The sequence below is a fragment of the Pyrgilauda ruficollis genome, unplaced genomic scaffold, assembly GCF_017590135.1.
Source record: "Pyrgilauda ruficollis isolate IOZ18807 unplaced genomic scaffold, ASM1759013v1 scaffold45, whole genome shotgun sequence".
In the NCBI taxonomy this organism is placed as follows: domain Eukaryota; kingdom Metazoa; phylum Chordata; class Aves; order Passeriformes; family Passeridae; genus Pyrgilauda; species Pyrgilauda ruficollis.
Genome location: NW_024526044.1, coordinates 3,466,869 through 3,479,958, shown reverse-complemented (window position 1 = coordinate 3,479,958; position 13,090 = coordinate 3,466,869). Strand labels below are relative to the sequence as shown.

Genomic DNA, 13,090 nt, shown 5'->3' with positions numbered 1-13,090 from the left:
CTCCCCCCCTCCAAAAAAAAAAAAAAAAAAAAAAAAAAATCATGCTCTATTCTTTTAGAGAAAGAAAAGTGATTGTGATTATATAGAATTATAATGCTGGAAGAACAGAGAAGAGCAGAGATTTTCTTTGAAATGCTGTTTAGACAATTAAAAAGGGATAGTTTCAAAGAAGCAGCAAATACTATCTCAGCTTTTTCCGCCCTGTCTCACAGTACCAGGCTAGGCTTTCCTCCATGCCTTGGCTAAGAGACTCCAAGAAAAGCAACAGATTTTTTCATCCTTGCAAGACCTTAGTAAGCCAGAAAGGAAACCAGCTCTCAGGCCTAACTGGTTGAAGACAGACCAAATAAAAAAAAAAAAATTCTTCCAATTCCTGCCAACAGGATTTGAAGGCACCTTGATTTCTATAAGAAAACCTGCTTTGGAACAAGCTTTCCAAAAGAGGATGTGTCAGTCTTTACCCAGGAGAGCCAATACTCTGTCTCCCCAGACAGGAGAACGGAAAGCCTTTAAATATTAAAACAGGAAAAACCATCGGGATTAATGTGAGGATGCAAGGTCAAAATGTGATATCCTCCACTTCCTCAGGCTCCTGATCCCAGAATGGCTGGACCACGACCCCACAGCATCACCTGTGCCCGGATGCAGCTGGGGAAGCCTGGGTTCAGAGGGAAACCCTTCCCAAGGGGGGAAGCCAAGCAGTGGCTCCCACGCCAAGCCCACAGAAGCGCCTCCAGCTACTAAATTAACCCAACGACTTCAACGAACTGCATTGATCTGGCTGGAAAACAAAGCTGCAGCTCTTGGCACGTGCCCAGTTAGGAGGGCACAGCTGCATTTTTCACCTGCAAGCAGTTACAACCACGGCTGGAGATGCCCCTTGCCCTGACACGGGGCAGCTGAGGGGAGAGAGAGAGCGAAGGGCAAACACAGGTGAGAGGAGCCACCTCACTCCAGACACCTCTCAGACACAGCAGAGCCTCAGCCAACGACAGGTATGTCCAGTTTTGCAATCGAGGGCAAGGCTGTTCCTAGAACAAGCCCCATTACTCAGGCTGCTCAACCCCCATCTCCTCGGCTGCACGTGAACTGGATGCAGGATTTCATCAGGACATTAAACTCAGAAGCTGTAAAATCACTGTGCAAAAACCCAATTATACCTATTTTCGTAACAGCCAATTTAAGCTTGTATTTAGGTCCCCTCACATACCCCTACGTTACATAAAGCATTTCTTCCACTTGAAACGTAGCTTTCTAAAGGCCATTTTGCTTAATTTAATGGATGTTTTATGTGGGTCTGCAAATCTCTAGAAACACAACCAAGGAAGACACATGGCAGCAAGATACGGCGTGATCCCTTCCCGGGCATGCAGCAAGAACAGGAGAGATGAAAGGCATTTCCAAACCCACGAACCTGCTGTGACTGGAGTGCACTTGTGCTCTGAAGAGCAGCAAAACCCCACGGTCAAGTCAAAAGAGGAATTCCTGAACATCTGCACACTCTGTTAACCCATTCCAGACCAGCCAGCTCTCTGCAGGCTGCACAGCAGGATGGAATCCTTCTGGATCCTCCCCTCATTCCACAGCCACCAGCTGAACTGAGCCCACTCAGGCACGCTTCTCTTGGATTTCAAAGGGCTGCTTTCTGCACTTCAAGTAAATAAATGCAGTCATCTCTTTTTCCTTTTTTTTTTTTTTTTTAAAAAGCTGCACTAACAAAAAGCTCGTAGCGAAATCTATTAAATTGAGTCTGTCCATTATGTTTATTGTTCCTCACAATTCAGGCCTGGATGGCAACTCAGTGGAGGTTGAAAAGTGTATTTATCAAGAAAACCCATGAGAACCATGAGGATTAAAAGCTATCAGCAGGACAGAATATGTTTGTAACCCTGCAGTTTGTTCTGCACCTCACACAGGACCCCCACCAGAGACCTCTGCCCCCTCTCCTTGTTTTTGAGCCCACCTCTGGCTCATCAGCTGACAGGACAGCCAGCACCTGCATTCCCAGAAAAAGCTGAGGAAGGTGCAGCATGTATATACTGCCATGAATAAGTCACACTAGAGAAACATAAACCCTGATTGCATTACACACCAGTGATCAGTATCATTAAGCGTTACACACCTTGAGTGTGTCTCAGCAGTTGGAAACACTGAATTCAAAAACACATCTTCCCATCCAAGCAAAGTCCCATTACAGTAATCTAAGTGTAACAACAAAAATGAGATTCCTGCTTATGATGTGGGAAATAATTGCAATTTAAGATAAATTTTCCCTGAATTGTGTGAAGCAAGTGCCCATCAATCATGTTGTTTCTTCAGTGTCCTAAAGAGAGCACGTAGCAGGACAAGGTACTTCCAGAGCTCAGTGATGAACAGCCTAACCTGTATATGCCACTCCGAGGTACTGAAGCCAAGAGACCACCCTTGGTAAAATGGAATAATGGTGGAAATAATTAAATCAACACATAAGGAGCAGGACTTGCCCTTCCAGGAAAGACATCTGCCTTCAGTGAGCCCTTCAGCCAAGCCAGCACAGGGGACAACCACTGACTCTCGAGGTCTCATTGCACAAATACCTCTGAAGAGCACAAGGCAATCCAGCCTGGTTTCAGGCCTGGAACAGGCACCAAGGACAAGCCCAGCCATGGGTGATTTCAGCTGCTGAGCTGTGGGTTTCACCCCGTGAAGAGAGTGCAGAGCTCCAAGGGTGAGCCCCGTGTACCCTCAGCACCGTGGGAAACGGCGCGGGAGGCGCTCTGCTTTGGGGGGGATCTTTTGTTTTTGTAAGAAATAACGACATTAATCATAACATTACACAGAAACCACTAAGGGGGAGAATTTCCAAGCTTGCTCAGCACAGAGCCCAGCCCGCAGGGGAGCTGCCAGCCAGCGGCCACAGCCGACAAATTCCCTGGGACTCGTCCTCGGCAGCCAAAGCCACGGATGGAAGAGTGGAAGAGGCGACGAGCAGACTCAGGACTGTTGTAGGGCTCAGCTCAGAAATGTGAGTCTGAACGCTCAGTGGTTAGATGTCTCTTGGGAATTCATCCAAATGGCACTGCTTCTCTCCCACTTGCCCTGCAGGTAAATCTCGCATGTGGCTTACACAATCTGTTGACTTAAGTAAAGCAAGGGCAGGAGAAGAAAGCTGCTCAGACATCAGGAGAGGTTCATCAGTCCTTTGGGCAAAAGTCTAGGTCACTTCCCCCTCCACAGAGAACTCAGCCAGGCCTCGTCTCCCTTCATGGGAGCACGTGCAGGGAGGATGCAGCAGAACACAGTGCTCAAAACATCAGCGAAAGGACAACAACAATGCACTGCCAAATTCTCCCATATTTTTGGCCAGTGCTGATGCTTAAATCCAGTTTATAGAAACTGGAGCCCGTGAGCTCTGTGTTCTAGTCAAGTCCTCCGAAATCAAACTGAGCAGTGACTGCCCAGGTCTCCCAGGGCTCAGGGAGACGAGGCCATGGCCACTTCCAAACCTCATCATGAGTAACACTCGTCCATCCTGCAGACGTGGGACGGTCCTAACATGCTGTGAGACCACTCCATGCTCTGCAAGGACAACATCTTGTTGGATGCACCTATCTCAGGTGCAAAAGCAGCTGCAGCATGCAAGGCTGATGAGGAGGCAGGCTCTGCAATCAGGGGTCCAGAGGGAGCCCACCAGAGACCTCAGCTGTGGGCATCTGGAGTGCTTCTTGCCCTCCTGTTTCCTACTGCTGATCTCAAACTCTCTCTTCCTCACAACCTACTCCAGACCTGGGCCCAGCTCCTCCACCCCTGAGCAGGGCAGGAGCCTAAAAGCAAAAGCCTAAAACCTGACCAGAGCACTTCTGACAGTGCAGCCAGCGATGTTTTGGTATCAGAGTTACAAAGGGAGAATTAATTCTCACAGCTAGTGAAAATGGACGGAAGTAGAGACAGGCCACCTTGTAAGATGCTGGTCATCTTCCCTCAAGATTTTAAACCACTTAAGATGCATTTGGAATGAAAACTGACCACCTGAGCAGCACTGTGAGATGTTCTGCCAATGACAAACCCTACCCTGACCATCAACACAAGTTAAGTATAAGGCCAAATTTTGTGTGTGAAGCTTAGGACGACCACAGTCTGCAACAGCAGGCACAGACTTTGCCACTACAAATATTCCCAGTGCAGGTTCCTGATCCCTGTCTGAATCTCAATGAAGGCAGAAGAGCTGTGAGGATGGCGAGCTCCTCAGGAGGCAGGCTAGACACTCAATCCATCTCTCGTATCAGACCTGCGTTAACATTTAAACAGGACCTGCTGTTGTGATCTTCAGCAAGGAGCAGATGTGGTTTTGAGTAATGGTGAGCCTTACTTAACCAGTTATAGTCACTAATGTAATTGACACCTATTCCATCATCCTTAATACACCCACTTCTTTCCCCGATACCATAAATAGATTAGAAAAGTTTCTGCAGATGGCCATGACCCCATTTGTTTGTGCACTTAGCCATGTATGAATCACTCTTGGCTTGTAGCAGCACTCTGGAATTACTGAAAGATAACTAGTCGGCACAGACACCAATAAATGAATCATGCTTTCCACAAGACCAAACCTTTGGGCTTTTACAGACTCCAATTACAAAGTAAGAAGAAAAGAACAAAGAAATTACTCAGTCTATTTGCACAAAGTCATGCAGAGTTGATTCACAGTTTTACAGAATTATTACTGACAATCATTTGTAGGGGGTTAGAGTAACAAACCAGCTACTTTACATATTGGACAGAATGAAGAGATGGAAAAAAATCCCCAAGCCATGTCTTGCACATATTCTTTGAAAAGTAGCCTTGATTTTTGTGCCAGTAACTTTTTTTCATCCTTGGTATGCTCCAAGCCTGGGGGTTAATCAGTTTTCATTCGCCAAGGCTAAATTCTGCTTTGCTGGGTTGTTTGGGCCAAGTTTGCAAATGTGGGAAATCCTGTTGCACCTGCTGAAGAGCACAAACCATCACAGGCACAATCCCTCAGCTCTGCAGGCTTCAGCACAGCCTCAGGAATGGTCCAGAGAACGGCCATGTGCAAAAGCACTTTCCTTGCTAACTGCACGCTTTTGAATGTCTACTGCAAGTGAAAAATTACCCAGTCTGAGGCATTTTATTAAAGAGATGTGCGAGACTGAATACACCAAGCAGAAATGTGTGAACCACTTGAAAGCACTGTGGACATCCACCAACACTGACAACTTGTGAGGCAAGTTTCCAGAGATGTGCAAGGTGCCTTTACGTAACCCACAGTCTGGGACACGCTAACACACACCACACACAGTGAAAAACACACCCTCCTCTAAATGGAGCATTAGCCTAGTCCTGCACCAGCGAAAAATGACAGGTCTGACTAGCTGGAGAAAAAGGGGACACTGATGGATTATGGCCTCTAGCATTGCTACCTCACTGTACACAGCGAAAAAGCAGCATTTAGCTAAAAAAAAATCTAAAAGTGAAGGTGGAGTGGATGCCAACCTGAGCCTGAACACAGACAGTGCCCTGGCTGTACATCTCTGAGTGGGATGGTGACTGACATGTCTCAGGGCTACATGCTCCAAATCAGCACCCTGTACCAGAGAGATCCAAAAACAGGGATAACGCCCCACTGAGCACAGCCACTGACAGTTTGGGAGGGATGCCAGCCAAATGTACACACAGCTCTATTTATCTAAGGCCTACCAGTACCCTTTGCATGTACTGAAGACCCAACTTCCTGGGCAAATTTACCTTGCAAATGAAATCTGTGCCCTGTTTTACACACCTGCTCCACAAGCAGAGAGCTGCCAGCCTGGTACAGCTCATCAGAGCCAGGAGAGGCCAAAACCAGCACCAGAAGAGTTGCCACACAGCTCTAAACCAATTTGGGAAAACCTGCTTATTTGTTCTCATGCTTGAGGCTGCTGATTTCCAATGAGAGGTATAAATCTTTCCCGAAATTGGATTCAAGATGCTATGGAAAATTTAAATTAAAACCTTAATAAACATTCCCAATTCCTACACCTCTCCATACTACATAAATTAATGCAACAAGCTGTCTCGTATAAGAACATGTAGGCATCAACAACCTTCTCCCTCAGACAAGAGTTTATCTGAGAAGGTGCTGTAGATAGAAGGGAAGAAAAAAGGTTCCCAGTAGAGTTGCCTTTAGAAAGCTCGAGTCATTAGAGCCAAGGTTTCAGGTGCAATGCAAGACTAAAAGGATGCATGTGCTAAACAGTAGCGTGTCCTTCAGAAGGAAAAAAAAAAGCTAAATCAGGAACCTGCAGTATTAGGTGGATGCTTGGATAAACACTGTTCAACACACCGCAGCAGAAATGCTAATGCAAGTTTAGTTTTCACACCAGAGAGATTCCAAAAGATTTGCAAAGCTTTGATAATATTTAACATCTTTACTAATTTCCTTTTTGGTGCAATCATAAATTTACCACGGTAGCCAAAAGATCTGGGATGAACTACAAGTTCTAGCTGGCTCCAAAGCCAACAAGAATAATGTGTGCTGTTACTATTTTCTCTCAAAACATACCTCTGCAAAACTGACTCAAAATGAGAAAAGAAATTGTGAAACTGTCATTACAAAGAAGCATTTAAAATGCAGATCAAAGTGCTGCCTTAGAAGCTGTATTCCTTGCCAAATCATCAAAGCTCTCTTTACTCTCAATAGCTCCCCAAATCCTCTGATTTGAACGATAAATTCTTACAGCTGAAATTTATCTGCTTTTAAAAAAACAACAACAAAAAAAAAAAAAAAAAAATCAGAAAAGCCCAAACCCTACAATTCCTTTCTCTGGTTACCAAATTCTTCATTAACCAGTTCATTGGAGCCACTTTCCTGTATTACTAAATTAAGTTTCACGGACGTGTTTATCCCTGTGTGCACACACACACAGAGTACCCCCAGACCTCCTCAAGTACTGAAAACTTGTCAGCCCTTGCTGGTGTGTGTGTGCAGGGTCTCTCCAGCTCCCAGCACTGTGTCCAGGTTCCAGGTGCTGACACTCAGGGAGCTGCTCCCATGCTCTGCACCAGGATCACCCTTGTCCCGCTCCCCTTCACTCCTCACTCACCCATCGCTCCTGGAGGAGCTCCCAGACCAGCACTGCATTCCCTGCAGCAAGGAACAGCACGGCAGCAGCCACTGATCAGCTCAGGAAGATGGAAGTGAGGGGTCAGATGCTGCTGCCACAGAACTGCTCCCTGTTCCTCCCTGCGCCAGACTGCAGACAGAGCGGGTCTGGGATTCACTTCCTCACCTGGGACCTGCCCGAGTGACCTACCTCCTGCCACCCAAAACAGCTATAAAATAATCACCCAGCAATTCAGCCACACAGACAGGAAGAACACTGCATTAAAACATCCCTGTCGACACCAGTGATTCCTGTGCTTTACGGACGTCTGGGAGTGTGCTCATGGCATGAACCAAGTTTCCACTCAATTGCAGCGAAGTGGCCCTTGTACCTCTCTCCTCACCCGCTCTCCAGCCTGGCTCTGTCACTTTGATGAAGCCTGCCAGGAGCAGACACACCGTGTGTCACAAAACAGGAGGGATCTGATAAGACAAACCACACACCAGCACAGGATCTCCCTCCAGGAAGCAAACTGGTTGGAAGTCTTCACATGAGACACCACTGCAAATAAATTACCTTTTTTTTTCACTAATTAGGCTTAGCAAATTCTGACAGCTGCTGCTACCTGAATGAAACAACATCGAGAGACATGACTGTACACTGAGTTACTCAGGAAAGGAGCTGGATTGTAATTACCCTTTATTAGTGACACCATGTAGTTTGGTACTTCCCTTGGAAAGGTCTACTCATGTCTCTCCACTTATAATTTATGTTTACAAATTCATTCTTAAACTGGATATATCAAACCACCAACTTTAAATTGGGAAATATAAAATTATTCGGGTTTTTTGATGAGCAACAGAAAATAAAAGTAAGACTATGTGTTTGTGGATGCCCTTCTCTCCATTCACAAAGGAAGCAGGGGTAGCAGCTAATTCAATATCCCAAAAATTTAGAGGTAATCCCAGAAATTTGGGAATTCTGGGCTTTAAGGAAAAGAATATGGTTCCTGTTCCCCACACACCCTTGAGTTCTGGTGTTCTCACAGCCAGCATGTGAAAACACACTACGGAGGCAAACATTCAGGGGATGGAGGATCCCTCCACACCAGAAGCTAACAGGACTTACTGCAGCAAACAGCCTGACACTGACTGAAAAGGAAGAATGAACCATGTCTTGGCAGTATAAATGATCACCTCCAATTATACAGGATCATCTCTGGTGTTGTGTGCAGGTCCCTCTCTGCAGCACAGCACAATCCAGGTGTTCACCCACAGGAAAAAAAACAAAGTTTGATTATTTCCCCTGCATTTGCCCCTCTGTGTCTTTTCATTCTCCCGTTCGACAGCAATTATAAAGCACTAAGACCAAAATCACTACCTGAGGGCACAAATAAAGTGTAATTTTAATAAAGACCCCTGTGCTCTCCAGGCTCAGGGAATCAGGCCTTTTCTAGGGTATGAAAGAGCTGGGACTGCAGAGTGTCTGGGTCCCCTGGGATGGCCAAGGGCACACACAGACAGCTCTTGGGCTACCATAAGTAAAGCCACCCACGCTCTGCTCCTCCAGGATCACACCTTGGGATGCTGATCTCAGCAAAAAGCAGAGCTCGTCACAGACACATAACCAGAGCCAGACACAGGGAACTCCCCGGTTTGGCTGAGGTCAAACTGAGATGCCACAAACTGAACATCCTCTGTGCAAGCACTTTCGGGCTTGCTGAAACACTGGGAGCAGCTCTGGCTTCACTCCATGAGGAAAACTTTGGGGGGGAATAAAGAAGCACATGGTTCATATCCACTCTGCTCTGGAATAAGCCATGACTGCCAATGAGAGAGTGTCAGGAAAGAAATGCATTTGTCAGAAAAGCAGTGTGAAAGTGGAAAGAAGATGTGATCCCTGGTTGAGCCATATGCATTTGGTTGGTTATTAAACCAAAGAATGTGAAAACCTAGAAGCCTTGGCTTGGCCAGGAACCTGCTCTCACGGTTCGTGCAGTCCAGGACACGGCGCTGCAGCTGGGGGGGATCAGCCTCGATCCTGGGCGATGCAACAACGCCTCCCAAAAATCCCAAACGCCTCGGGCAGCACTCCTACCCGATCAAAGTGACTGCAAAGGCTCTGCCGAGAGCTGCCCGGGCAGCTCCCGCAGGGATGCCCCGGTGCCCGCGGGATGGCCGGGCAGTGCCGGTGCCGGGTGGGGAGGCAGGCTCCGCTCCCCGCGCCAAATAATTAGTTATTTACAGCCTCTTCCGCCACGCCGGTCACCCCTGACCTCCTTCAGCCAGCCGAGGCGATTAGAGCCCACTGCTGCAGACGTCTGGCTGCTTAGCACCGCCCGGCATATTGGCACTCCAGCCCGGCGGCGGGCGAGACTCGCGCCCCCGCCCCCAGAAAGCCCTTTTCTAATCCTAATCTGGGAGCGCCACACACAGAAACCAGCTGCTTCCTCCACCGCAGCGCCGCAGCCGCCATACGGAATAAAGCCTGCGAGGAAAAGGGGTTTGGGCATCGGCTGGACAGTTAACCTATTTAGGGGGTTGTAAATCAGAGGAGTTCGCGTGTTCCTCCCCGTGCCACCTTCCTGAAGCGTTCCTGCCTGGTAACTGAAAATTTTGGCTGAAAAATTAAGGAGCATCTGGTGGTAGCTGCTCTGAGGTTCCCTGAAAGTCGTGTCAGAAAGATACACAAAATCAAGCGAGTGGAGGAGGAAAAACGCCGTAGGATGGATTTATCTCAGGGAGGCTCAGCTCTGCCCTTTCCACTGGAGCCAGGTGCAGGAGGCGATCAGGTAACAGCCCCTGTGGTGCCACCAGAGCTCTCCTGCAGCACAGAGGTGAGCCATGCTGCCCGCCATCAGCAGGAAATAAATAATAACACTGGTGATAAGAAACCTACCCCAACATGAAACAGGGAAGGGCAGCAAAAAGGGAGCTCGCTCCAAGGCTCCCAGGATCTCACGGGAACTCAGCACCGGAGTGTCAGGACCCCAGAGCTGGCAGAGGGCAGGGGACAAGTCAGGGAAGGACCTCGGGAGCATCACCACAACTCCCATCCCAGTCCAGGCAAGGTCTCCTCCGGTGTCAGTCACTGTTCCCTGTCTCTCACACCCCCATCCATAAGCAGCACCTGCCTCTTACCAAGCTTTTCATATGCTGACAAAAATGGGGGGGAAATGATAAACTATGCTATTTCTAAAAAGTTAAGGAGTGAAATTAAAAGCCTGAGTTGTTCCAACAAAACCTCATGCCAAGAGTTAGACTGGAATAGAAGCTTTTTCTTCAAAAGACTTTACACATTTTAATTCACAACTTTTATCACAACCATGAGCCTTGCTCAGACGCAAAGTCTCATCCTTGGGATTCTGTGGGACACAGTTTATGTTCAGCAACTGGCTGACACAAAAAAGAACTGTATCTTCATTATTTATACACTGCTATTGGTATGCACATCTAGCCCGGCCTGTTAAAGTCAGGGAAGAATAATGGTCTATTCAGTACCGGTAGTGTTAATAAAATCAGGCAAATCCAGCTTAGTTTTGTCTGAACACGAATGAGATTAAATCAAGATTAAAAGTGCATACAGTACAAAGGGTATGGTTTATGCTAAAATTCAGAATGAACACATTTTAGTACCCAGTATACAAATGCCTGCAGACCTTCTCCAGGACTCAGACACCTGAATTAAACCAGGATGAAGCTGGAGTAGGAGAAGGCAGACGACACTGGACAAAAGCCATTCCAAACACCAAGGGACAGATGCTCTGCAGCCCCGCTGGAGGTAACGGGGCAGATCCTGTGCTAGCAGAAACAGGCACAGCTCAGCTGGCTCTCCCTGCACGCACCGAGCGCCAGCCTGCCCCGTCGCAGTGCCAGGCACATATGCAAAATCCAGACTCTTTCCCAAGTTTTCCTTTTGGGCCATTTTGCATTAGTCTGTGCAGGGTTTGGATTTCAAGGCACTGAACAAGGTGCTAAGCAGGGTGCAATCCTGACAACCCTCCCGCTCTGGGATGCCTTGAAAACCTTCCCTTTACAGAAAATACCATTTGCTTAAAACTGCCAAAGAGCCCAACTCATTCCTCTCCCCTCAGCAGTAATATTCCTTCTCTCTCTCCTCCGTGCACTTCATCTCCAAGAGGGAAAAAGCACACAGAGAAATGGTGAATATTTAGGTCAGGCACTGCCCTCACTGCTACTCTGCGAAGGTTGAAAAATATTAATGAAAAAACCCAAATCGCCCTTCGGAACACAAAGCCCCAAGGGGCTGGGGACGGGGGGAACAGGTTCCCAAATCCAAACCCTACTCGGGTGTCCGGACCGCGGTGCCCCCCCGGTACCGAGGCGAGGGTGATTTACACGGGGGTAGCGGGGGAGGCTCGGCAGCGCCCCAGCATCACCCCCGCAGGAGGGGAAGGCGCGGGGCAGGGCACCGGGGCACCGCGGGGAAAGGGCGAGACGCGGGCGGGGATGGAGCCGCGATGGGGACGAGCGGGGATCTCAGCCCCGGTGCCGGCGGGGAGCGGCTGATCCCGGGCAGCTCCGGCAGCCGTGTCACACCCGCAGCGACATCCCAGCGGCAACAGATGAGAGAGCGGGGCTGGCACGGAGGGGGGGGAGGAAAACCACTCCGGGAAAGCGCATCGCAGCCAAGGGTCCCGGGAGCCCCCGCGGGAACTTCCCCGCCCGCGGCGGGGCCGCCGGGCACTCCCGCAGCCCGGGCACCTCCCGCACCCTCCCCGGGAGCAGCAGGACTGGTACTTACTGATCTCCATGCTCTGGAACAAAGACCTTTTGCAGTTGCATGTGCAGGACACATTGGGCTGAATAGCTACGGCCGTGCTGTTCAGCCCCATGAAGTTATACATTTAAACACTCACACCAAAAAAAAAAAAAAAAAAAAAAAAAAAAAAAAAAAGGAAGGCGACGGCGACACAAAGAACTTCCCGGCCGCCGAGCGCTCCCCGGGCAGCACCACATAAAGCCGGGGCTCCTCCTCGGCGCGGGGGGGCGGAGGGAGGGAAATGCAGCTGCGATCAGAAATTGGAAATAAAAAACCCGGCGCGGCGCAGCGCCCCCGGCAGCGGCTCCGCTCGGCCCCGCGGCTGCTCCGCGCCCCTCCGGCCCGGGAAGCGGCAGCGCTGGGCCCGGCCGCGGCAGCCCCGCACTTTTGTGGGGCGCGGCGCGGTGGGAGCGCGATGGGAGCGCGGCCCGCCCGCTCCCGCTCCGCTCCCGCCCCCCGCGCTCATTCACGGCCACGGGGACGCGGCCGCGCCGCCGCCGCCGCGGGCGGGACCGTGACGTCAGCGCCAGACGGGGACTGCCCTTCCCTTCCCTTCCCTTCCCTTCCCTTCCCTTCCCTTCCCTTCCCCGCGCTGCCGCCGGGAGCGGGGCTGGGGCAGCTGCCGGGGGCGCGGGACCCCCGGAACCGCAGAGCGCGGTGGAGCGGTGCAAGGGACCCCCGTGGGTCACCCGGTGTCCCACCTCCCGGCTCAGGCAGGCTCATCCCGGAGCACAGGGCACAGGATTGTGTCCAGACGGCTTCTGGAATATCTCCAGCGAGGGAGACTCCACACCCTCTCCGGGCAGTCTGTTCAGTGTTCGTTCACCTGCACAGAAACAAAGTTCTTCCTCGTGTTCTGGTGGAAATTCCTGGCCATCGGTTTTGTAGCCTCTTGGCACCACGGAGCAGAGCCTGGTCCATGTTCTTGGCACCCTTCCTTTAGATATTTACACACACTGGTGAGGTTCCCTCTCAGTCATGCCTTGAGTCCGAGCAGGCCCTGCTCTCTCAGCCCTTCCTCATCAGAGATGCTCCAGTCATTACTGCACTCACCCACCCACAGAGGATCCTTAAAGTAGCACCTGCACTGAGCCCACCCAGGTGGGCCCAGGGGCACCCCCAGCTCCCAGCCTGCAGCAGGACCTGGCAGAGCTTCTGCAGATCAGCTCCAAAAGCACCTGGATTTGGGTATCCTGCTGGAAAAGCACCCAGAAGTCAGGCTCACC

At 49.9% G+C, this 13,090-nt stretch overlaps 1 protein-coding gene across 4 annotated transcripts in view; it reads right to left on the bottom strand.

Annotated features, from left to right (window-relative positions):
- PMEPA1 (prostate transmembrane protein, androgen induced 1) overlaps nt 1-12,352 on the bottom strand; it is a 39,596-nt gene extending 27,244 nt beyond the window's left edge. For all 4 annotated transcript variants that reach the window (XM_041478503.1, XM_041478504.1, XM_041478506.1 and 1 more), the window contains exon 1: nt 11,847-12,352. In XM_041478503.1, the coding sequence (XP_041334437.1) occupies nt 11,847-11,949 (103 nt within the window). In that variant the 5' untranslated portion in view covers nt 11,950-12,352. The remainder of the gene's footprint in view (nt 1-11,846) is intronic.
- Between the last annotated feature and the right edge of the window lie 738 nt (nt 12,353-13,090).